The 25,949-nt window shown below is 42.9% G+C and overlaps 1 protein-coding gene across 1 annotated transcript; it reads right to left on the bottom strand.

Annotated features, from left to right (window-relative positions):
- Window positions 1-7,138: 7,138 nt before the first annotated feature.
- On the bottom strand, window positions 7,139-19,671 carry LOC105480164 (histidine rich glycoprotein). The gene is made up of 7 exons (XM_011738684.2): window positions 19,435-19,671; window positions 16,521-16,637; window positions 15,538-15,628; window positions 13,774-13,940; window positions 12,693-12,773; window positions 10,170-10,271; window positions 7,139-8,332 (listed from the first exon to the last, which is right to left on the bottom strand). Exons 1-7 carry the CDS (start codon window positions 19,615-19,617, stop codon window positions 7,493-7,495), a joined length of 1,581 nt encoding a protein of 526 aa, XP_011736986.1. The 5' UTR covers window positions 19,618-19,671; the 3' UTR covers window positions 7,139-7,492.
- Window positions 19,672-25,949: the final 6,278 nt, after the last annotated feature.

Below are 25,949 nucleotides of genomic sequence, written 5' to 3'. Positions count from 1 at the left end.
ATAGAAAAGAAAATTCCATTTTCTGCTGAGAAATCCAAGTCAGCTGCAGAGCTGAATGTTAATCCCCAAGACAATGGGGAAAATGTCTCCAGGGCATTTCAAAGATCTTCACAGCAGCCCCTCCCATGACAGATCTGGAGGCCTAAGAGGATAAAGTGTTTTTCTGGGCCAGGCTCAGGGTCCCCGTGCTGTGTGCAGCCTAGGGACTTGATACCCTATATCTCAGCCACTCTGGCTATTGCTGAAAGTGGGCCAATGTAGAGCTTGGGCTGTGGCTTCAGAGGGTGGAAGCCTCAAGCCTTGGCAGCTTCCATGTGATGTTGAGCCTGCGAGTGCACAGAAGTCAAGAATTGGGGTTTGGGAACTGCCACCTAGTTTTCAGATGATGTAAGGAAATGCCTAGATGTCCAGGCAGAAGTTTGCTGCAGGGTGGGGCTCTCATGGAGAACCTCTTCTAGGGCAATGTGGAAGGGAAATATGGGGTCAGAGCCCCCACACAGAGTTCCTACTGGGACACCACTTAGTGGAGCTGGGGGAAGAGAGCCACCATCCTAAAGACCCCAGAATGGTAGATCCACTGACAACTTCCGTATGGCTGGAAAAACCACAGACACTCAATGCCAGCCCATGAAAGCAGCTGGGAGGGAGGCTGTACCCTGCAAAGCCACAGGGGCTGTACCCAAGACCATGGGAAACCACCTCTTGCATCAGCATGACCTGGATGAGAGATATGGAGTCAAAGACCATGGAACTTTAAGATTTGACCACCCTGTTGGATTTTGGAATTGCATGGTGCCTGTATCCCCTTTGTTTTGGTCAATCTCTCCCATTTGAAATGACTGTATTTACCTAATGCCTGTAACCCTATTGTATCTAGGAAGTAACTAACTTGCTTTTGATTTTACAGGCTCATAGGCAGAAGGGACTTGCCTTGTCTCAGATGAGACTTTGGACTTTGAACTTTTGAGTTAATGCTGAAATAATTTAAGACTCTGGGGCACTGTTGGGAAGGCATGATTGGTTTTGAAATGTGAGGACATGAGATTTGGGGAAAGCCAGGGGGAGAATGATATGGTTTGGTTCTGTTTCAACCCACATCTCATCTTGAATTCCCATGTGTCGTGGGAGGGAACCCAGTGGGAGGTGATTGATTCATGGAGGCTGGTCTTTCCTGTGCTATTCTCATGATAGTGAATAAGTCCCATGAGATATGATGGTTTTAAAAAGGGGAGTTTCCCTGCACAAGCTCTCTTCTCTTGTCTGCTGTCATGTGAGGCATGCCTTTCAGCTTCCACCATGATTGTGAGGTCTCTCTAGCCACGTGGAACTGTAAGTCAATAAACCTCTTCCTTCTGTAAATTTCCCAGTCACAGATATGTCTTTATCAGCAACGTGAAAACAGACTAATACATTGGCTGAAGCCTTCTCCCATGCAATCCTACTAGACCTCCCTTCATTAGATGGTTCCAGTACATTTACCACTCCTATGTTCACTTGAATATTTTAGGGCTCCAAAAAGGATACCCCACAGTATGGTGCCTTGGCATGCTGAGCCCCTTGAACTGGAGGAAACCAAAAAGGACCTCAGAGGCAAGATCTGTCTGACCCGCTCCCACTCTTTGTTCTCCTACTCTCCTTTCTCCCCCAAGGCAGACCATAGAAACTAGAATTCCTCTTCCCACAGGCAGGTCACAGAAAGAGGAATCCCTCTGCCCCAAAGCAGCCATAAAACCTAAAATATGACTCTCACCTTTCATCCAGGCCTTTCTGTGTAGGAACTGGCCATAAAATAAATTCTCTAATCTACTCTGTCTGCTAGTAGGTCCTAAAATCTGCATGTCAAATGGGTCCTGCACCATAACTGGGAGCAAGAAATGTCACAGAGAGGCCATGGAGAACTCCAACTGAAGGCCTGTGGGGTTTCCCCTGATAGTCTATTGCTATTGGATCTTTTCTTTTTTGTTGGACCACACTGCTGTTCAGTCTTCATGGAATCTAAGCTTAGCAATGGACAGTTGTCCCTTGGGTCTTTGGGCCTTCACTCTGAAGGCTCTCATGTTATGGAAACAGATTAAATAAATATGCTCTGCTTTCTCTTGTTCACCTGTCGTTTGTTGTAGGTAAGTCAGCTCTGACCCTGAGGATGGGTGAGGAAGGGCATTGCAACTTTTGCAGTCCTACAGTGAATATAGTGTTTTGCATTCACCAAGCCTACGCAACCTTTTTCATAAAGTTAAACTATTTGGAGAGGAGTTTTAAAGGTAGGTTAGAGACATGTGTTTTCCTGTAGTAAAGGTGTGTCTTCAAGTCTTACAAACATAAAAGATTGAAGTTTTGTTGCTGTTAGGATCTCTTGCCAATCTGACTTGCCAATTGATTCTCCCTGGAGTCCCTGGAGAGGAAGGGGCAGTGGGAGCCAATGGGGCTATTGTAGGGATGGGGCAGGAACATGAACTTGGCAGTAAGTCCAACCTGGATTCCGATGTAGTTCTGCTACTTACCTATGTGATCCCAAGGAAGACAGGGTCACATAAAGTTTATGAGGCTTAGATTTCTCACCTGTAATAAGTGGAAAATCATAATATCTTAACAGGGTGTTTTTGAGGGGTGAATGAGGTAATTAACAAATGTGCAGGACCTGGTAATTAGTTCTCATAAACTATCTCTAATCCTACGGAGAGGTGTATTGGGGGAAAACCCCACCCTCAATATTCAACGTGGGTTCTTTTCTATCTCCCTAAGCTTTGGCTGGTCTGAGAAATAAAGAGAAAGAGTACAAGAAAGAGAAATTTTAAAGCTGGGTGTCCGGGGGAGACATCACATGTCAGCAGGTTCCGTGATGCTCCCTGAGCCATAAAACCAGCAAGTTTTTATTAGCAATTTTCAAAAGGGGGAGGGAGTGTACGAATAGGGTGTGGGTCACAGAGATCACGTACTTCTCAAGGTAATATCACAAAGCAAATGGAGGCAGGGTGAGATCATAGGACCACAGGACGGGGTGAAATTAAAATTGCTAATGAAGTTTTGGGCATGCATTGTCGTTGATAACATCTTATCAAGAGACAGGGTTTGAGAGCAGACAACCAGTCTGACCAAAATTTATTAGGCGGGAATTTCCTTGTCCTAATAAGCCTGGGAGCGCTATGGGAGACCGGGGCTTATTTCATCCCTTCGCCTTCGACTGTAAAAGACAGCCACCCCTAAAGTGGCCATTTCAGAGGCCTACCCTCAGGGGCCATTCTCTTTCTCAGGGATGTTCCTTGCTGAGAAAAAGAATTCAGTGATATTTCTCCATTTGCTTTTGAAAGAAGAGAAATATGGCTCTGTTCCGCCCAGCTCACTGGCAGTCAGAGTTTAAGGTTCTCTCCCTTGTTCCCTGAACATTGCTGTTATCCTGCTCTTTTTTCAAGGTGCCCAGATTTTATATTGTTCAAGCATACATGCTCTACAAACAATTTGTGCAGTTAATGCAATCATCACAGGGTCCTGAGGCGACATACATCCTCCTCAGCTTACAAAGATGATGGCATTAGGAGATTAAAGTAAAGACAGGCATAGGAAATCACAAGGGTATTGACTGGGGAAGTGATAAGTGTCCATAAAATCTTCACAATTTATGTTCAGAGATTGCAGTAAAGACAGGCATAAGAAATTATAAAAGTATTAATTTGGGGAACTAATAGACATCCATGAAATCTTCACAATTCATGTTCTTCTGCCACGGCTTCAGCCAGTCCCTCCATTCGGGGTCCCTGACTTCCCACAACAAAGGTGTCTAAGATACTTGCCTGACTGAAATAGGTTCAAGTGCATAGTCATGGCAGAAGGCAGATTTTAATGGGGAATTGTGTGGAAAATATGAAAAATGGAAGAGATTTTGTGAAGTTCTTAGGTTGAGAGGAAGGAGGAGAAGCAGAGATGTGGAAGCTGAATGCTGGGAGGATGAAGAAATGCATAAGGGAGCACTGTCCAGGGGGAAGTAGACCAGAATGGTCATGGCTGACCAGCAAGTGTTTGCAGTGAAGACTCAGAAACAGGCCTGGGCATCATCACCGGCAGTGTCATAAAGAATACAGCATGTGGCTTTGGTGGAGGCCAATCGAGGTTCCAATCCCAGTCCCACGTTTACTGACTGTAAGATCCTAAGCAAGTAATTCAACCTCTTTAGTTCTCTTCTTTCCCTAAGAAATGGTGATTGTACAGCCTATTTTCCTTACCTATGTCCCTTTCCTCCTTGGAGTACAGGCAGACTTCATTTCCCCATCTCCCTTGCATTAGGTTTGGCCATATGACTGAGTTTTAGTCAGTGAAATGTGAGCATGAATCATGCATGCGCTTTCCAGGCCTGGCCCACAGAAACCACCTTTATGATCCTCCACTCTCTCCCCATGTGGGCTGGATGCAGAGGATCCAAGAGACAATTCTGAGGCCAAGGGGAGAGCAGAGCCCCCAGACAAAAGGAACCTGGCACCCTGAATCACCATTTGGATGGCCATCTGCTGATAACCCATATTGACCTGTAACATGAGAGAGAAATCAAATTCTCCATCATTAGGCCACTGAGTTTGTTCCAGCAACTGGCCTATTCTGATACAATGATATTTTCTGTATGAGAGAGTTGTTGGTAAAGATTAAATTACAAAACATATTAAACATCTTAAGTTTTATTTTTATTATTAATTTATTTGGAGACAAGGTCTTGCTCTGTTGCCCAGGTTGAAGTGCAGTCATGGGATCTTGGTTCACTGCAATCGCCGCCTCCCAAATTCAAGTATTTCTCCCACCTCAGCCTCCATACAGACATGAGCCACCGTGCCCAGGTAATTTTTGTATTTTTTGGTAGAGATGGGGTTTCACCATGTTTGCCAGTGATCCACCTGCTTCAGCCTCCCAAAGTGCTGGGATTATAGGCGTGAGACACTGTGATCAGCTATATCTTCAGACTCATAGTAAATGTTTAATGTACTCGCTCATTATACAAACATTTCTTAAACCCTTAGTGTGTGGCAAGCGCTTTAATGAACAAAGCAGACAAAGTGTTTTCTGTTATAGCATAAATTGGGGATGAAGAAAAAGGGAAAATCAATAAACATTTCTAACCTGAAGGATTTTAAGAATGGTATCACCACTGACAGAAAGGCTGATATTAGGAAGTGGGAGAGCTTTTCTGGAGAAGAATGAGGAGTTTGGACTTTAGATTTTTTAAGAGGCATTAATTATGTTGCCTCTGTGAACATCACCTTTGAAAGTTTATGAAATATTTGTAAACAAAAATTGATACACTTTTTAGCTGGGATGACATAAGAAGCCTAGAAAAGCAGCTGAGGGCATTGACTCACGCCTGTAATCCCAGCACTTTGTCAGGCTGAGGCAGGTGGATCATGAAGTCAGGAGTTCAAGACCATCCTGGCCAATATGGTGAAACCCCATCTCTACTAAAAATACAAAAATTAGCTGGGCGTGGTGGCGGGCACCTGTAGTCCCAGCTGCTCGGGAGGCTGAGGCAGGGGAATTGCTTGAACCCAGGAGGCAGAGGTTGCAGTGAGCTGAGATTGTGCCACTGCACTCCAGCCTGGGTGACACAGCAAGACTCTGTGGGAAAAAAAAAAAAAAGAAGAAGTCTAAAAAAGCATGGTGTATTGTTTAAAACCTCTAGTAGAATGTCCTGTCTCAGGGTGGGAATGGTTTCTTATCCCATTATTCCCCTGCAGTATTGGGTGTGCACAAGAAGAATGCACTTAACTGAAATGAATTGAGAGCTTCAACTCCACTGTATTCCAAGGAATATTTTCATTAACTCAAGCAATGTTTACGAAAATACTTTATAAATTATTGAACCCTACTCCAGTGCTTCTGCGGGAGGATACATCCTGAGTTATTAACCTCTGTATCTTTTGCCCTCCACGGGTCTCATCTTTCTCCTCTCCCTGTTCAAGCAGCTGACCTGGTGTTCATGCCTCCAGGAGGAATGTGATTCTGCAGGGCCACATTCAGCTGCATCTGCCGGTGTGGTCACGCGGGTTGTTTATGGATGGTGACTGTTCTGATAGGTTGTTGTTTCTGGTCTGATTGTTCAGTGCTTGGGTCACGTTGGTTATGAAATACTTTGAGTATCACTATTGTAGTTGGAAGATAGACAGAATCTGAATTCTTTCAGTTCGTTCAAATGATTAAGTCCTGATTTGAGGAGGAAAGACAAAGAGGAGTACAGTGTGGAAAAAGAGTCTTCTGGCCCTAAAAATAAACAAAGTGAACTTACCTGAGACTAGCAAGAGAGTCCTTAGCTGAGGGAGAAGGTATAAGAAGAAGAGTGGGGTAAGGGGTCTCCGAGGCAGAGGAGACCTCTGCCCTGCTTTCTGGGCATGCGGCTGGGAAGACAGCAAGATCCCAGGGAGAGAGTAGCCATATGCCATACCTTGGCAGTCATGTCCATTGCTAGTGTACAGACACTCCTGCATTTACAGTTTGCTAGAGAAGTAGCAGATAAATCAGACTGAAAGAGTGATGTGAACAGGGTCGTGACTATCCCTGAGCATGATGGCTATCACTCATGATGATGATCATTGGTCCAACCGTCACCCTGGCTGAAGGATAGTCACTCATTCCCACCACCTGGACAGCTTGGCACTATGTAAGATTCTAGAACCGTGGCCCAACTTTGTGTGGAAAGTAGCAGGGTAGGGCGAGGGAACTCCAGGAAGGACCGGGGTTAAATTTCCCACTAAGCCAGTAGGATGGCATCCTCAAATAGAAACTAATTTGTTCTGAGCATAAAGTGACATTTCTTGTGCTCCTGAATTTATGGTCATGATTCATGTTAGCAAGCTTCTTTGCAATTTATAGCAGAAGTTTGTTTGCTTCATGATTGAATTTAGAACTTATTTGTCCAAAAGAAAATTTAGATGCCTAGTAATAATCACTAGGAGAGAATTTAGGTCACTTTAATAATAATAAATAGAGAGAGGGTGGGAAGCAGGAGAGCCCTCGGAAAAAGAACTAAAGCATGCTGGGCTTAATACCTAGGTGATGGGTTGATAGGTGCAGCAAGCCACCATGGCATGTATTTACCTGTGTAACAAACCTGCAAACCCTGCACATGTGCCCTGGAACTTAGAAAATAAAATGAAATAAATAATAATAATAGTTTCAATACCATACTTTATTGGTATGCCCAGGTATAGTCCAAGCAGTAACAGAGACTCTAGAATTAGAGTTAAGTCCAGGAAAGAAGGAGATTCTGAGTGGCATAGATTTGCCTCAGGTGATGTAGTGGTGAGTGACAGAATTAACTACTGATTGGCAGCACTGAGTTCTTTCCTCTCCTTTCCATTTGATCTTTCTTCTCAGGCCATCTCTTTTCCCATTCACATTTTGCTGCATCTCCAGTATGAAAGCAAGTAGAAAAGAACTGTAATTTTCAAAATTACTGGTCATTTTATTTATGATTCTAATTCAATGTATAATTCATTTTCCTCTTCAAAGGAATCACATTTTATTTTGGAAGTGAATGTGTGAAAAAATTGGAAACTTGTGAAAACTCACTCTTGAACTTCCCTGGACATGATTCAGAGGCTGATTGAGGAAAGGGCTGAATGTCTGGCTTTAGAGGGTGTTTGTGGTGCGGCAATGGGAAGCTGGGAAAATTGGCTTCAGGAAGTGGCAGCACCTCACCTTTCCTTAGAGAAGGGAGTCGGTACACAGATCCAGGTTGTCTGCAATGGAAGGGACGGTGTCCTTTACCCGGGCCTCGTCTTCTTAAGTGCCCAGGTGGTGGGCCGTGGCCATGGCAATGGTGACATTGGTTATGGGGTGGTGGGTCACAAGGTCCATAGTCTTGGAAATCATGGCAGTGGGGATGGTGTCCATGGGGATGGTGCCCATGGGGATGGTGCCCATGGGGATGGTGCCCGTGGGGATGGTGTCCATGGGGATGCTGTCTATGGGTACCGTGTTCGTGAGGATGGTGTGCATGGGGATGGTGTCCATGAGGATGGTGTTCATGGGAATGATGCTTATGGGGATGGAGGTCACTGGAATTATTATTATGAGGATGTCTTTGGGCCCCATTCGTGCCAAAAGTGGCATTATGACATCTTGAGCAGGACATGGGCAATAGTGGAGGAGTGCCTTGTGGAAGTGGGGGTCCATGTAAGTGATCTCTTTCATCTGGAGGAGGTGGGCGTCCATGTTCGTGTGGCTCGTGGGGATGACGATGATCTCTGGATCCATGGGGCTTGAGTGGAGACTTGGTGGTGGTAGAAGAATGCTTATGCCCACCCCAGTGGAAGGGATGTCTCAAATGAGGTGGTACACCATTGATGTTCCCATGTTCCTGGAAAAGAACACAGAAAAGTGCCTATCGTCATGGAACATAAAAGAAGATGTTAGATACTTGACTCAATTTACACCAACGACTCCCAGATCATAGATTCTACAAATCAATTTTAAAAGGATTACAAAAAAGGATTCTCAAATTGTTATCTAGCCCAGTTGATATTTAAAATATAAACATAAGTATCATTTACCACCATTATTGTTTCACAAAAGAAACGATTTTTTTTCTAAGACTGAGTCTCACTCTGTCACCCAGTCTGGAGTGCAGTGGTGTGATCTCTGCTCATTGCAACGTCCACCTCTCAGGTTCAAGCAATTCTCCTACCTCAGCCTCCCATGTAGCTGGGACTGCAGGCCCAAGCCACCATGCCCACCTAATTTGTTTTTCCTTTTTTTGAGACAGAGTCTCGCTCTGTTGCCTAGGATCCTAATTTGTGTATTTTTAGTAGAGATGGGTTTTACCATGTTCAATTCCTTGTTTCAAGTGATCCACCCATCTCAGCCTCAAAGTGCTGGGATTGCAGGCATGAGCCACCACGCCCAGCCTGGAAGGAAATTTTGATTAAAAAAAAAAAAAAAGAGCCAGAAACACAATATCAGAGTAAAGGATTGTCCTTTAGATGGATAAATGTTAGATATAAAAAACTCCATTACCCTTATTTTTTTTTCATTTTTATTACACAGAGTGGTGAAACAATATTATCACCTGGCACCCACCTGTAGACCAACACTGGAAAACTAGTGCCTTATAACTGATATTCTTAACTGAGACTTAACGATATCAACATCCCTTACTCCTAAAGGTTGAACACTTGACCTCTTCTCTCTCTTCCCTGTTCGGAGTTTAATTTTCAAAAAATAGCTACAGAGGCTGGGCGTGGTGGCTCACGTCTGCAATCCCAGAACTTTGGGAGGCCAAGGGAGGTGGATCACCTGAGGTTGGGAGTTTGAGACCAACCTGACCAACATGCAGAAACCCCGTCTCTACCAAAAATGCAAAGTTAGCCAGGCGTAGTGGTGCATGCCTGTAATCCCAGCTACTCAGGAGGCTGAGGCAGGAGAATCGCTTAAACCCAGGAGGCGGAGGTTGCGATGAGCTGAGATGGCACCATTGCACCCCAGCCTGGGCAACAAGAGCGAGACTCCATCTCAAAAAAAAAAAAAAAAAAACCGACAGAGCCATGTTCGTGGTGACAATCCTGCCCTTTGTTTCTTTTTCTTTTTTTTAAATTTGGGATTGGATGTTTGGATTATTTTCAGTTTTGTTTCTGATATGAAAAATTTCATGAAGCAAATCTTTGTACTCACGTAAAAATAGAAAAAAAATTTCTGAGACAGATGCAAAATATGATTTTGCATCTCATTTTATATACATTTACATAATAAATTTGAGGCTAATTTATTCCCCTTAGATTCCGTGCCCAATAATACAAGCTTAGGGATGACTAAGTCTCAGCGTCAGAGTCCCGACTACAAGGAGCATTTTCAAATTCATTCAAGTTTGGTTGAATTGGACATGATTTTAATTTTCTGCCAATTGTTACCCCTCTCCAATTCTTGGAAAAGTTTTCACACTTTTTGTGTAAGCTTGCAATTGCACTCCTTTCCCCAGTTGTGGGGTATTCTCTGTATCTTTTCTTGCATGTCTGTGTCTCTCTTTCTGTCTCTCTCTGTCTCCCTCTCTCTCTCTCTCTCTCTCTCTCTCTCTCTCACACACACACACACACACACACACACACACCCATACATAGAGCTTTAGGAACCAACAACACTATTTGTGTACATATGTCACTTAATCTGGCACTGCCACGACAAAGTCTGCTTAGACAACCCACCTGAGGGTCGAAGACTTCGCAGTTTATGACAAGGTCTTTCGGGCTTTCCAAGTCCAAGGCTTCTACATCATAGAACAAATCTGCTTTGCAGAATCCAAAGACCTACAAAAGAATGAGGAGCCTGTTAGTGTGTGTGTCCAGGTGGTGTGAAGATGACCAGCCGGAGTTAGCTTCCAGACATTCAGAAAAGGAAGAAGTGCTTCAGAAAAATCAGGGTAACATGATCAGACAGCCCCACCAGTTGTTCAGCAATCTTTCCTCACCAAGCTTTGGGGAAAGTGCAGATGGCGAAGGGTATCACTCAAGTTGCTGTGTTTTTTTCATGAGCAGGCACTGGCACTGGGCTTCCCAAGGGTGGTGGGAAGGAAAACCACATCATTGCTGCCTTGCCTTTAGGCCAACCCTTCTGCCCTGGAGACCTCAGTTGCCTGTGCCTAGGACAATGAGGAATGGTGCCAAAGAGGGATTTTTACAACTTCAGCGAGTCCCTTGGAGGAAAGTGTTGGACAGGAGGGAATCTGCACGGCATAAAGATGGGTTTTCATGGACATTGTCAAGGCAAGTGTCTGCTGACTCCACCCAAGTATGGGGGCTACAACTGGATGGCACTCCTGTGCTCCAGCTCCTAAACCCACCTGTGAAAGATCGACTAGGACAAGAGGACGGCCGTCTGCTAGAAGAAATTGCTAAGCACCGAGGTTCTGAGTACAGTTTGGGAATCAGAGAGACCTATGTTAATCCTGGCTTCTCCATTTCCTAGTTGTCTGAGTTTGGGAAAGTTACAAAAGATTTCTGGAAGTCAGCCATTGTAAAATGGGGATAATACTATTTATTCACAGGTTGTGGGAGGGCTTAATTAAATGAGAGGATGGTGTAAAACACTTACTCCTGAGCCTCCTCTTCAGCTCTGATGCATCAGGTCTGGGGTTACATTATCCATACCAAAAGGGTTTCTTGACCATAGGAATAAGGGAGAGAGGTGTCTTTTCTGGTGGCCACTAAGAAGGATTCTAGACCTGGTTCAGTTTGGATATTAGAACAGCTAACAAAGGTACTAATGGATGGTTTCTCCCTTTTGACCAGGGAGAATGTGTTGTTAAACCTCAGAAAAATCTGGACTTGACATCATAATTAAAATTCCATTTCCTAACACTCTCTAGCTAAGTGCCCTTAGGTAAGTGGTTTTAATTTTAGCTCCCCTTGTCACAGGAAAATGTAGGCAGATACTTGCTTTTCCTTGTTAGCAGGATTTTCACGAGGCTCTGACCTGGTAATAATAGATGTGGAGGTGTTTCTTTAACTGTAGATCACCATGCAAATGCCAGGTAGTATTAATAATGTCTTCCTGCAGGTACATGGGAATCTATTGGTAAATGATTAGAGGAAAAATCCCACTGAACTTTGTATAAGAATAACTAAGTTTTAATCTCAGCTTGGTTGTCAACATCAGCAAGAGCTTTCCTTTGCTGAGCTTCAGTTGCCTCCTCATTTGTCGAGTGGGATTCTGTGAGTATCAATGACGTGGAATTAGGAAAACCACTGGGTGTAGGGTCTTAGTACAAGTTGCTATAGTTCTAACTAAGCCTTTAATCCTAATGAGTTAGAAACTTAGTTTTAAGTTTAGATATATATAATGTATATTATAAAATCATGTTCTTATGGTTCGCTTATGTTCTCTGTGCCTCAGTTTCCCTATCTGCTAATTTGGGAAGAAAGTAGCATCTATCTCATATGGTAGTGTGAGGGCTAATAAATTATCACAGACTGGGCGTGGTGGCTGATGCCTGTAATCCCAGCACTTTGAGAGGCCGAAGTGGGTGGATCACCTGATGTCAGGAGTTTGAGACCAACCTGACCAACATGGTGAAACCCCATCTCTACTAAAAATACAAAAATTAGCCAGGCATGGTGGTGCATGCCTGTAATCCCAGTTACTTAGGAGGGTGAGGCAGGAGAATCACCTGAACCCGGGAGGCGGAGGTTGCAGTGAGCCGAGATCGCACCATTGCACTCCATCCTGGGCAACAAGCGCGAAATTCCATCTCAAAAATAAAAGTTATCCTGTGTGTAAATCACTTAGAAGAGTGCCTGGCAGGTACTAAGTGCATCCAAGACGATACTTTGTATTTCACAGACATTTCTTCCTCCTTCTCCTCCTCCTCATTTTCTCCTTCTTCCTCTCCTTCTCCTTCGTCTCCTTCTTCCCCTTCTTCCCCTTCTTCCCCTTCCTCCTCCTCCTCCTCCTCCTCCTCCTCCTCCTCCTCCTCCTCCTCCTCCTCCTCCTCCTCCTCCTCCTCCTCCTCCTCCTCCTTCTTCTTCTTCTTCTTCTTCTTCTTCTTCTTCTTCTTCTTCTTCTTCTTCTTCTTCTTCTTCTTCTTCTTCTTCTTCTTCTTTCTTCTTTCTTCTTCTTCCTCTTCTCTGTGACTCTAGTCAGTGATCATAGACATTTCTTTTTTTTTAATTATTATACTTTAAGTTCTAGGGTACATGTGCACAATGTGCAGGTTTGTTTCTTATACTCACATTGGGGTGTCTGGGGAAATAGTGTCTGGAGCAGTTCCGCACAGAGAAGTCCACGAAGTAACTGGTTCCTTCCCCTCCTTTCTAGAACAGATGGGATCAAAATAGTTTCAAGAACAGACAAAGAAAGTGGGGGAAAAAAGCAGTAGATAACTATAACTACCATTCAATATTTTTTAAGACAGTATGAGAATTCAAAATCACCAGTATGTGTCATTTTTAAAAATGGTTTCTGCCTTTTAAAAATGTATCACATAAGTGATAAGGTGAATACCATTTCACTGAAAAGGTTCAAGTAATAAATACATGATGAAGTAGAGTGTGAAAAATCACTCCTCCTGCACTCCAACTTATTCCCAGAGTTGTCATTCTCATTTATTTGATGTGTTTCGTCTTCGAGTGTTTTCCTAGATATGTTACACATACACAGGTAGATCTAAGCGTTTCATATAAATGGGTTCATAGTCTAAGTACTGTTCTATAACCTGCGTTTTCCTATACCAATATGTTTTGAAACTCCAGTGCGCATGGGTCCAAACGTTCTTTGAGCAACTGCATAGTACTCATTTCCTTACTTGTATGTAACACAATCTATTTAACGTTGCATTTTCTGAATGCATAGCAAATGTCAACCAGTTGCTCTACAAGACAGTTCTGGGTGAAAGCACTTGGGTCCTTGTAGAGTGAGCAGGGAACTGTCTAGCCATAGGCACATTACTGGGTGTTGTGAAGTAGTTTCTCTGAACTTCAGTTTTCCATCATAGTACAAGAGTTAGTACTGGATGATTTGTAATGACACAACCCTCATATGCTCTTGTCTTTCCCTGATTCCTCTTTAGATTTTCTCTCCTCTCTGTCAGATGTCCACTCCCCTACCCACCCTTCAAAAAATAAAAGTGTTTGAGGAAGGCAATTTTTTGGTATTTTTTAAAATATCTGCTGCCTGTCTTTTATGGCCCCAAAAGTGACAAATTAAAAGGCAGCTGGTCAATTGAGGCAGGTGGAGAGGGTGTGCCATTCAGTTCCTGCTGCCAGATTGGAGTCTGGGCCTTCAGACTCCAGCTGAACCTCAGTGGAGACTCACCACTCTTGCAACTCTCTCAATTCGGTCCACTCTGAAAGAGGCAAAGTCATCATTCTCCTCTTTGTACTTCTCAAGGGCTTTGTCGGCTTGCTTTCTGTAGCTCTCAGTATCCTCAAAGAAATCTAACAGGACGGGACTATCTTTGGTATTGGCCAGTGCTGAAGAGACTGGAGAAAGAAGATGGCAGTGTCACAGTTAAGGGCTGGAAATGTTAATGGTGGCTTGGTGGCAAGAATGACAGCAACTTTCACTTTACAGATGGTCAAATTGAGGGTTGGAAGAGCTAAGTAACTGCTTCAAGATCAATCAGCCATTTGGCAACAGAGCTAAACTGCTGCTTCTTCCTTTGAGTCTTTCTGATCCCAATGTCTGTGTTGTGACCCCTGCTCATGATGCCTTCACCAGTACCATTGACAAGGTGCTAACATATATGTATATATATATATATGACATTTGCTAATATTTAAATATATATTATCTAATATCTATTATATATTTATATATTATCTAATATATCATACATTTATGTATTATATAATACATATTATATATTTATGTATTAATATGACATATATTAATATATATATTAAACAATAGAGATGGGGTGGAGCCACATTGCCCAGGCTAGTCTCAAACTCCTGGGCTCGAGCGACCCTCTGGCCTCAGCCTCCCAAAGTGCTGGGATTATAGATGTGAGCCACCGCATCAGGCCACTAATATTTTAATAAGTTCTTCCTGCTGTTGCCAAGGAGGAAGATGGAGCATTAACACAGAGTTTTGCTCAGAGAGAGGAGAAGATACAGATCATCCTTTCTTCAATGCAACCTCCTGTGGCAGTAGCTTGCATTTTTGTATTAATATCATATTTGGATTTGCTATTTTAAAAAGGAATTCTGTGATGATTCTTTCTGAAAATGTAAATTAAAAGGGTATGGAGGCCAGGCTTGGTGGCTCACACCTGTAATCCCAGCACTTTGGGAGGCCAAGGTGGCAGATCACCTGAGGTCAAGAGTTTGAGACCAGCCTGACCAACACGGAGAAATTCCATCTCTACTAAAAATACAAAATTAGTTGAGTGTGGTGGCATATGCCTGTAATCCCAGCGACTTGGGAGGCTGAGACAGGAGAATTGCTTGAACTTGGGAGGCGGAGGTTGCAGTGAGCCGAGATCACACTATTGCACTCCAGCCTGGGCAACAAGAGTGACACTCCGTCTCAAAAATAAAAATAAATAAATAAATAAATAAATAAATAAAAGCTATGGAATTTAGAGTTAACACTCCTGGGATAGTGTCACATCTTCACAATATCTTGGCTTTGTTCTCGAGGCCAAGTCATTTAACCTCTTTGAGCATCAATTATTTTGTCTTAAGTAGAAAGTGTCATAATCTTTACTTCATAGTCCCAAGACTTTACTTCCTCCCAAGACTATACAACTGGCAGATGATGACTCAAGCTAAAGCAAGTCTGAATCCAAAGCCTATATCTATAATGATGCTAACCTACCTCTCCTAAATCTCTATTTTCATGTATTGAATTTCTTTAAAGGAAGGTATACCAGTACCAGGGGAAAATTGTCTCCCTTCTATTATCTGGAGAATGAATAATAATGAAGTCTATGAAGGCTTTTCTTTCATGTACATCATAAATGTATATGAATACATCTGAATATATATGAATACATATGTACATGGATGAGACAAATACCACTGTGTGATTGAATTTGTATTAATCAAGAATTAGCAATTTAACAGATTACCATACCAGAACTTGTGGTGCAGTTAAAGTCAATCACTCTGAGATCCTGAGATTCATGGGAATGTCCTGTAGCTATTACCTTACATTGTCCGATCACCTGTAAAAAAGAGGTTCTTGAGGACTTGCTGAGTCATTGCATCCTGCCTTACTCAGGTTGGATGTGAAAGAGCAAAAAGGTGACGCAACATCCTCCTACTGTTCATTTAAAACACATTTCTTTCATCAAAGCTGGTCTCAAACTGTGCATTTTCTTAGTCAGTTTCTGTATGCTGCATCCTGTTGGAACTCAAAATCCTCAGGAGAACCAGCAAGAAACTATTTAAAGCATCATGACCATACCCCAAACATTTTCAAGGGAAAAAGTGGTGAAACTCTGAGGAGTGTGAGCCTCTCATTTTCTGGAAGTGAAATCTCGAATCTCTGCTTATTCATCTTCATGTTCTCCACCTGTGTCAGAGAGCCTGGCATTTGAGTACCCACCTCCCACATGCAAAGCCAGATCTCATTCCTCAGCGTATATCCTAGGCGCCGAACAAGACCCAATTCCTCACTACAAGTAATCCCTTTGGCCATTCCTGAAAATAGGACCATTGTTCATAGGACACAATTACAAGTTCATAGATTCTCATACCTGTAGACTGTCAGGAGTGGAAGGTCTTTAGAGTCCATGAATTCCTAAACTCACTTCTTATTTTACAGTCAAAAAACACCGAAGTGGAGGGATGTTATTAGGTGATTTGCCCAAAAGGACTCACAGCTGGTTATGCTTTTTGATGGGAACACACACCCTGCTGAGTTGTCTTGAACTGGGTTCCCAGGAAAGACTCTCAAGAGTATCGCTCAAGGTTAACACCATTTTCGTGACTCTCAAGGCAAAAGCTGCCCTTTCTCTTCTACTGTGTTAGCCCAGGCATTGGCTGCCCTGAGTGAACAGAGTAGATAGAAAATAAGAATGATAAGAGCAGAGCGAAGGTGCTCTCTTTACTTACTATTTCAGATGGACGTCTGGAATCAGGTGGCTCACACTCATTCCAGTGTTTCCTGGATAGGACCGAGCAGTCAGATTCTTGCACATGTAAGGCTAAGTAATATACAGTTGCATTTTCCTGAGGAATGCCAAAAGCAACATGTGAGTAGCACATGGAAACCTAGTGGGTTTTTTTGAAATTTATTAAAGCTATATATTTATTACTAAAACAGAATTCCTGTTCCTCTCGCTGTCTTTGCAATTGCCCTACCTTTGTGTCATTTGATCTATTGATTCCAATACATAATTTCAATGAGTTATTTCCAAAATTTCTTTTTAAGTGGTCCTGATGTGTCTTCTGTCCATAAACTTTAAGAAGCGATCACTAAATGGCAGTGGTGGTTTAGTGGAGGCGTCATCACCTATATACGCCTAGAAGTGTAAGTCATGACGACCTCATCAGGGCCTCCAATCTGTCCTTGTAGTTGTGTCCTCTTGCCCAGCTCTATTACTGATCATGGAATTTTCTGCTTTGATGTCGCTTTGCCCAAAGCTAAATCCTCTCTCTTCTCTTACAAACCAGCTGCCTCTCCACTTCCCTTGTCTTTGTCAGTGGCACCACTAACAACATATTGCCTTAGACACTGGGGTAAAACATGTAAACCTATGAGATGTCTTCCTTGTCCTTGCTATTGCTATCCAGTACCAGGCCTTGAATGGTCTTTCTTGGCAACGTCTCTCATGTCTATTCCTCAGTCTCATTTCCTTGACTCCCACTACCCAGGTCTGACCCTTGTTCTTTCATTCCTGAATACATAAATAGCTTTCTACTTCATGTCCCTGTCTCTTGCCTCAGTTTCCCCAGGAACATCAGGATCCCTCCCCACCCACCCGCTCTCTACCCTAGCTCTCAGAGGTAGCTCTGTGCTGATGCATCCTATACCCTAATATCTGTCAATGAGCCTGGCATGGGACTAATGGTCACTGAATTACTGTTTGAGTCCTAAACTCCTGCACACCTGTTCTCTGCAACCCACAGTGCCTCTGTGATGCTTTCAGAAGGGTAAATTGTCTTCTGTAGTACTCCTTGTCTGCCCTCCTTAATTTCAGTTTTTCCATCAGAGGGAGAGTAGGTTATCTGGGGAGCTTAGAGGCAGGCTTCATGTCTCTCTATAATGTCTATCAGCTCCTCTAGTCCAGTTTAGGTAGGTGTGTAATCTAAGTGAAGACAGCAAGCTTGTTTCACCTCAAGACAAGCCCACAGGCTTGGCTCCCACCAGATGGCTGCTCCAGAGCCCACGTGGAACTTCTGGAACCTACCTGCTTATATTCAATGGCTCCCTAACACCCTTCTTCCTGATTCCATACCCACCTAGAAGTGGTGGTGCCAGGAATTCACCAGGAACACCTTTACCCAGACCTGTTCAAATCCTACCCATGCATCATTACACAGTGGAAGCCTCCTCCCATCCAGTCTTACTAGATCTCCCCTCATTAAACTGCCCCAGTACATTTACCACTCCTTTGGCCACTTGGCTATTGTTGGGGTTCAGGACATGGTACCTCAAAGTATGGTACTTTGGCATGCTGAGTCCTTTGAACTGAAGGAAATGGGAAGGGCCTCAGAAGCAAGATCTGTCCGACCTTCTGCCCTTTGTTCTCCTACTCTGCTTTCTCCCCCAAGGCAAGTCATAGAAATTAAAATTTCTCTTCTCCAGGGCAGGTCACAGACGGCAGAATCCCTCTCCCCAAAAGCATCCATAAATCCTAAAATATGAATCTAACCTTCCCCCTGCATCTTTCTTTGTAGGAGCTGGCCATAAAGAAATTCTCTGACCTACTCTGTTTGATAGTAGGTCCTCAGATCCGCATTCCAGAGGGATCCTGTCTCATACTTGGGAGCCACAAATGCCACACAGAGAGGCCATGAAGAACTCAAATAGACAGGCCTTGCTGGGTCCTTCTTTCAGTCTACGACTCTTAGATTACAGCCTTTTGTCCCATCACACTTCTGCATTCTGCACACTCTTCGTGGATTCTAAGTATACAAGTGGCCAGTTTCTTTGGATATCTGAGTCTTCATTTATGAAGACTCCTGTGTCAGGTAAACCTTGGATTAAGTAAAGTTGCATGTTTTCTTCTTCTTCTTCTTCTTCTTCTTCTTCTTCTTCTTCTTCTTCTTCTTCTTCTTCTTCTTCTTCTTCTTCTTCTTCCTCTTCTTCCTCTTCTTCTTTTTTTTGAGATGGAGTCTAGCTCTGTTGCCCAGGCTGGAGTGCAGTGACACAATCTCGACTCACTGCAACCTCTGCCTCCCGAGTTCAAGCGATTCTTCTGCCTCAGCCTCCTGAGTAGCTGGGATTACAGGCGTGCACCACCATGCCCAGCTAATTTTCGTATTTTTAGTAGAGATGGGGTTTCACCATGTTGGCCAGGCTGGTCTTGAACTCCTGACCTCATGATCCATCTGCTTTGGCCTCCCAAAGTGCTGGGATTACAGGCGTGAGCCACCGTGCCTGGCCTCGTCTACCAGTTTTATTTCAGGCTAAGTTAAGAGCCTTAGGAGGGTTGAGAAAACTTTCCTTCTCTCTAGTTTATCCGAGTAACTTACAAAGTTTGCCTGTATGTGCCAGCATATTATTAATGCCTGGAGGCCAAGGCCCATAGTTTATTCTAATGTTTCTCTGGCAGTACTTAGCACGTAACTGGGCTCAGCATAAACGCTTATACGTACCCACAAATCGAATCATAGTTAAGGGCACACTAATAACAAATCTTAGTTTGAAGGAAAAAAGAACAATTTAGAGAAGCCACAGAAACCAAACAAAAAACTCTGACCAAAGCCATTCATTGTGCAAAGCAGTAAGCCTAGGGGGTAGAGTCACATTTGCCCCCATGCATAATCTCCCAACTCAGCTCTGCCAATGGCAGTTCCTCACCACTCTGTCCAAGTGGGCATCAGCAACCCGCAGCAATTGGAAAAGGTAGCCATCCCGTCGCCTTTTATTGATCAGGTCTAGAGCTTTCTCAGCCTCCGGCTCAATAGCGCTGCAGTCGGTGGGACTCACAGCACACGAATCCTGCAGTGTGATCAAAAGCAGTGCTGCAATGAGCACCTTCATTTTGTTAAATCATCCTTTGCTATGATCTGCCACTGCAGAGAATTTTATACAGACTTTCTGAAACACACGCAATTGATTAAACAAAACCTTGATACATTTTTGTTGTGTAACTGGGGGTGTTCACCTTGACCCTGGGTTCAAATAACCATCAACAAGCTGTAAATGATTAGCGGGTCTTGGGGACAGAAAGTTGAGAAATGCTGCTGATGAGTGGGTGGAACTGTGATCTGCACAAATCTGGATTTTTCTAGTAGATAGCAGATCTAAAATATGTCTTTGAACATAAGCAGTGCCTATGCTGGTGTAGGGGGTGGGGCTAGGGGTAATTTTCCTCTATCTGCCTGTCTGTCTCAGCCGGAAATCTCCATCATCAGTCAGTGGATTGATGGATCAAGGCACTAAAACTCCTCAGTAGAAGGCAGCTGCATTATCTAAGGGAGGGAACATGTTAAACAGGTACCATTATAAAAGGAAGTGACTTCAGGTAAAATAGAATAATGAAGAGGCTGTCATTTTGAAGTCAGATCTGAATTTTCAACCTGGCTCTATTACTTTCCTACTGTGTAATGCTGGGTAAGCAACAAAACTTCTCTGATTCTTAGTTTCCTCGTGTCTGTGAGAGTCTGCAGTAATGTCTCTCAGACTCGGCTTGATATTAGAATCACCCCAGGAGCTTTAAAAAGTCCTGATGTCAAGGACTTCTTCCAGGACAATTTAATCAAAATCTCTGAGAGTGGACTTTGGTATTGGTAGTTTTAAAACTCCTAAGTAATCCAGTGTGTGCGGTCAAGGTTGAGAATTACTGGGATTCTAGAGAGAACCGAAGAGAGGGAAAGGATTTGAAGAGAGAACAAAAAGGGAGGTATATGAAAAGTAGATCTCATTTCCACAAGTCTCAGGGTTAATGAGTGCAACATGTTTTGAATACTGTTTGTGACTGAACTTTTAATGTCAGTAACCCTGGCTTTTAAATACCCAATGGGACCAGTCCAGTGTAACGGAGAATGACAGGAATGTATGGAATCTGGTCAAGGTGTTATTAAGAGGCTCCAACCCAGTGGGGAAGGGGAAAGCTATTGATTAAAACAAAAACTATTTTGAGTTTTTGTTATTATGAGTTGAGTTCCTTAATGAAGTTTTTCTATTATGGCTATATTGGCTGCACCCTAAATGGGGTGTCCTGGGTGAACCAAATGCTGGTATAGGAAAAGGAATGGGAATGTTGAGGGGATGGGAAGAGGCATCAAGAGCAGGAATATAATTTTCCTACCGTACTGTTCTGCTGAGACTAAGGGGTACCTCAGGGATCCATGCGTCCTCTTCCTTTATTGAATCTTAAAGAGCCATACAGTACTAATGATGCCATTCTGGCAACTGGAGTGGCTTCAGGGGAGAGAGCACATTAAGGGTGCTGGGATGGTAATGGTTGGGAGGAAGCTGAATGGTAGTGAGAGAGACACTCTGTCCTGAGAACCCTGATCCAGGAAGTGACATTTGGCTTTGGGGATGGTTCCTATTAAGCATTTAGGGAACTAGAGAGTGGCCTCAGATGGAAGTGCTGACTTTACACGGGTGGTATCTGGGCAGACTGCGTGGGTAGAATATTCATCTTCACCTTTTCTTTTTTTTTTTGAGACAGAGTCTCACTTTCTCTGTTGCCCAGGCTGGAGTACAGTGGTGCCGTCTCAGTTCACTGCAACCTCCGCCTCCCAGGTTCAAGCAATTCTTCTGTCTCAGCCTCCCAAGTGCTGTGACTACAGATGCCCACCACCACACCTGGCTAAATTTTGTATTTTTAGTAAAGACAAGGTTTCACCATATTGGTTGGGCTGATCTCGAACTCCTGACCTCAGGTGATCCACCTGCCTCGGCCTCCCATAGCGCTGTGATTATAGGAACGAGCCACTGTGCCCTGCTGTCTTCACATTTTCATTCTGCATTTAGGTTATTTCTGTGTGTCGTGGATATTTTAACAGAAAAAAGAGTTAGCTAACGAATTTTTATTCTTTAAACCTTTTTGACTCATAATAGAACACATGCTCTTTGCAAAAAATGTGGAAAATACAAAAAGCATAAAGAAAATTCACCTCTAATTCTACAACCATAAGGAAAACCAACTATTTATAACGCATAATTACTTCATATACTTTTTGCTATTTGAATATATGTAATATATATGTTTTGCATCATTAGAATTATTCTGTACATACAGGTGTTTCTTTCCCTCCACTGTAGTTGAGTATGTATTTACTTATAACCTCTATTTTTTTTTCAGGCATTAATAGAAACCATATAAGCTTTATAAATGCTTTTGTGTTTTTATAGGATTTTAAATTTTTGAGTTATTTTAAGTATATAATTTTTAGTCATAAACATAATCCCTGCACAAAGTAAAAAAGCCAACAATATTTTAGAATATTGTAAAACAAAAATTAAGTCTCTTTGCTCCATTCTTCACCTCCCAAATCCTTTCCCAAGAGAAGGACTTTTAACAATCCCTTGCTATATATGGTTTAAATATTGTATTTTCCCTTAAGGGTATACCATGAGGACTTTCTCAGATCATTAAATATTCTTCAGAAAGATTATTTTTGAGATTACGTAATATTGCATGTTATATGTGTTAATGTATTCAACATTCCCCAATTTTTGGCCATGCATATTGTTTCCAATTATTTGTTCTTATAAAAAAAGGATGAATTCATGTCCTTTGTAGGGACATGGATGAAGCTGGAAACCATCATTCTCAGCAAACTATCCCAAGGACAAAAAACCAAACACCGCGGCTGGGCGCGGTGGCTCACGCCTGTAATCCCAGCACTTTGGGAGGCCGAGGCGGGCGGATCACGAGGACAGGAGATTAGGACCATGCTGGCTAACACAGTGAAACCTCGTCTCTACTAAAAATACAAAACATTAGCCGGGCATGGTGGTGGGCGCCTGTAGTGCCAGCTACTCAGGAGACTGAGGCAGGAGAATGGCGTGAACCCGGGAGGCGCAGTTGCAGTGAGCCGAGAGTGTGCCACTGCACTCTAGCTTGGGTGACAGAGCGGGACTCTGTCTCAAAAACAAACAAACAAACAAAACAAACAAACAAACAAACAAAATCAAACACCTCATGTTCTCACTAATAGGTGGGAATTGAACAATGAGAACACTTGGACACAGGAAGGAGAACATCACACACTGTGGCCTGTCATGGGGTGGAGGGAGTGGGGAGGGATAGCATTAGGAGATATACCTAATGTAGATGACGAATTAATGGGTGCAACACTCGAGCATTTTTTCAGATGTTCACTCACCAACACTATACTAGAACTTAAAGTATAATAACAATATAAATAAATAAATAAATAAATGCTACAGTGGACCTCTTTGTAAATCTCTGACTATTTCTTTGAGAATCACTAGACTGGTTGACAGAATTTTATGACATTTGATTTTTTTGTAATAGGAGTCACTTTTTAAAGAAAATACAGTTTTTATCAGGCTTAATGTATCTATTTTGTTAATTTACTTTAAAAATGGGCTTTAATTTTTAGAGCAGTTTTAGGTTGACAGTACAACTGAGTGGTGAGTATAGAGTTTCTACCCAGCCCCTACATATTCCCCTCACACTCACAGCCTCCCCTACTATAAACCTCTGAACACTAGCAGTGCATTTGTTACAGCTGATGAACTTACAGCGACCCATAGTTATAGCCTAAAGTCTATGGCTTACATTAGCGTACACCCTTGATGTTGCACATCTGTGGGTTTTGACAAATATAGAATGAAATGTATCCACCATTGTAGCAGCATACAGAATAGTTTCACTGACTAAAAATCCTCTGTGCTCCACATATTCCATCCCTGTCTCCTTGCTAACCACTGGCAACCAGTGATCTTTTTACTGTCTTCATAATTTTGCCTTTTCCAAAATGTCATATGGTTGGAACCATACAGTATTTAATCTTTTCAGATTGGTTTCTTTCACTCAGTAATATGTATTTAAGCTTCCTCTATGTCTTTTTATGACTTGATATTTGTATTCCTTTTTAGTGCCAAATAATATTTCATTGTCAGGATTTACTTACCACTCACCTGGTGAAGGACAGTTCGTTGCTTCCAAATTTCAGCAATATGAGCAGATCTGCTATGAATATCCATGTGTGGGTTTTTGTATGGACATAATTTTCACATCATTTGGGTAAATACCAAGGAGTGTGACTACTGGATCATATTATAAGAGTATGTTAAGTTTTGAAAGTAACTGTCAAACTGTCTTCCAAAGTGGCTGTACATTTGCATTCCCAGCAGCAATGAATGAGAAGTTCCTTTTGCTCCATATCCTTGCCACCATTTGGTATTGTCAGTGTTCTGGATTTTGGCCATTCTGACAGATATGTAGTGGTATCTCATTGTTATTATAATTTGCATTTCTTTGATGACATATGAAGTTCACTGAAGTTCAGCATTTTTACAGATGTTCACTCACCATTTTTTTTTTTTTTTGGTGAGGTTTAAATCTTTTGCCCATTTTTATTTTTATTTTTTTAACTTCTATTTTTAAGTCCATGGGTACATGTGCACATTTGTTATACAGGTAAACTCATGTCACAGGGGTTTGTTGTACAGATTATTTGTCATGCAAGTACTAAGCCTAGTACCAAACAGCCATTTTCTTCTGATCCTCTCCTTCCTCCCACCCTTCACCTTTGAGTAGGCCCCAGTGTGTGTTGTTTCCCTCTATGTGTACATGTGTTCTCATTATTTAGCTCCCACTTATAAGTGAGAGCATGCGGTATTTGGTTTTCTGTTCCTGCATTAGTTTGCTAAGGATAATAACCTTCAGCTCCATCCATGTTACTGCAAAAGACACGATCTCATTTTTTTAAAAATGTTTTGCCCATTTTCAAAGTGGGTTGTTCATTTTCCTCTTGTTGAATATGTTCATTTTAAACATTCAGCGGAGGTAACTCTTAATATTATATAACTAGAAATACTCAGCTCCTGAAATTTTGTTGTAGAAGATTAGTGTTAGCAATTGCAAACTACTGATGACTTGAATGCAAGAGCCTCAGATCAGTAATAAATGCAGCATTTTGCAACTACTGACAAGGATGCAGATTAGCTTGTCTGCATGGAGTCTGCAGAGTAAGAAAAAAAAAGATCAAGGACCGAAAGCCAGAGAAACAGCATCTAAGAGATGAGCCAGAGAAGAGGAGCCCAAGGTGGGATATGAGGGGGAGTGGTCAGAAAAGTGGAAGAAAAACCTAGAGGATATGGGACAAAGTCTCCTTAAAAAAGTCTGAAGAGCAAGCAAGGTCAGCATTGTCAGATGCTTGAAAGTGTAAGTAAAAGTGAACAGATTTTTTTTTTTTAATTTAAAATAAAAGATTGTGAGGGAACACCAAGTCAGTGGGTTATAGGAAAAGAGATGGATTCACGTTACAGTGACCTAAGGAATGAAGAGGTGGTGGGGCAGTGGCAAGCATGGGAACAATCTAGTTTTTCATGAATTAAGCCATAGAAAGAGAAAGGAGGTGGTAGGTAGAAGGAGAAACAAAGTCTGAGGCCCTTCCCCATCCTTTTACCAGTAGAGAAGGGCCTTATAGAACACCCCTTGGGAAACCCCAGTTGAGGCTCCTAATGGTTTCTCTCTGTTTGCCTCAGGCCCATCCTTTGACTTTCTCTGCCTAGTCTTGTCTCCCAGGCTGACTCCAGGGAATTGAATAACCCAGGCTCTCCCTGCTGGTTAATTTACCACTGAGTTCAAAGAGCCATTGGGAGGAGGAGACTGGAAGGAAGCAGGAAGGTAGGGAGAGGGGAGGGTGCTTATTCCCTGCTCCTTCCCACTTCAGCACTAGGTTCTGCAGGGGCTGCAGCCCTCCACCAGGGCGGCTCCTGCAGGTGGCTTCTCCACAGGATAGTTCCAACAGAGCAGAGAAGCCAGCCACTCCTGCTCTGGCTCAGCCTTAGGTGGTGAAGACTCCCTGCTGACGCTGTTGTCCAGGTGCCTCAGCATCCCTTGACCTCCCCTTCACCTGGGCCACAAGCCTTCACGAAAGGTCCCTTCACTGAAGTCTTCTTCTTTTTTTGAAATGGAGTCTAGATCTGTTACCCAGGCTGGCAGCGTACAGTGGCATGATCTCAGCTCACTGCAACCTCCACCTCCCAGGTTCAAGTGATTCTCCTGCCTCAGCCTCCCAAGTAGCTGGGATTACAGACGTGTACCACCATGCCTGGATAATTTTTATGTTTTTAGCAGAGACAGAGTTTCACCATGTTGGCCAGGCTGGTCTCGAACTCCTGACCTCCAGTGATCTGCCTGCCTCAGCCTCCCAAAGTGC

This window comes from Macaca nemestrina, chromosome 2 (assembly GCF_043159975.1).
Source record: "Macaca nemestrina isolate mMacNem1 chromosome 2, mMacNem.hap1, whole genome shotgun sequence".
Taxonomy (NCBI): Eukaryota; Metazoa; Chordata; class Mammalia; order Primates; family Cercopithecidae; genus Macaca; species Macaca nemestrina.
The sequence above is the reverse complement of the archived record's forward strand: the minus strand, read 5'-3'. Positions and strand labels throughout refer to the sequence as shown.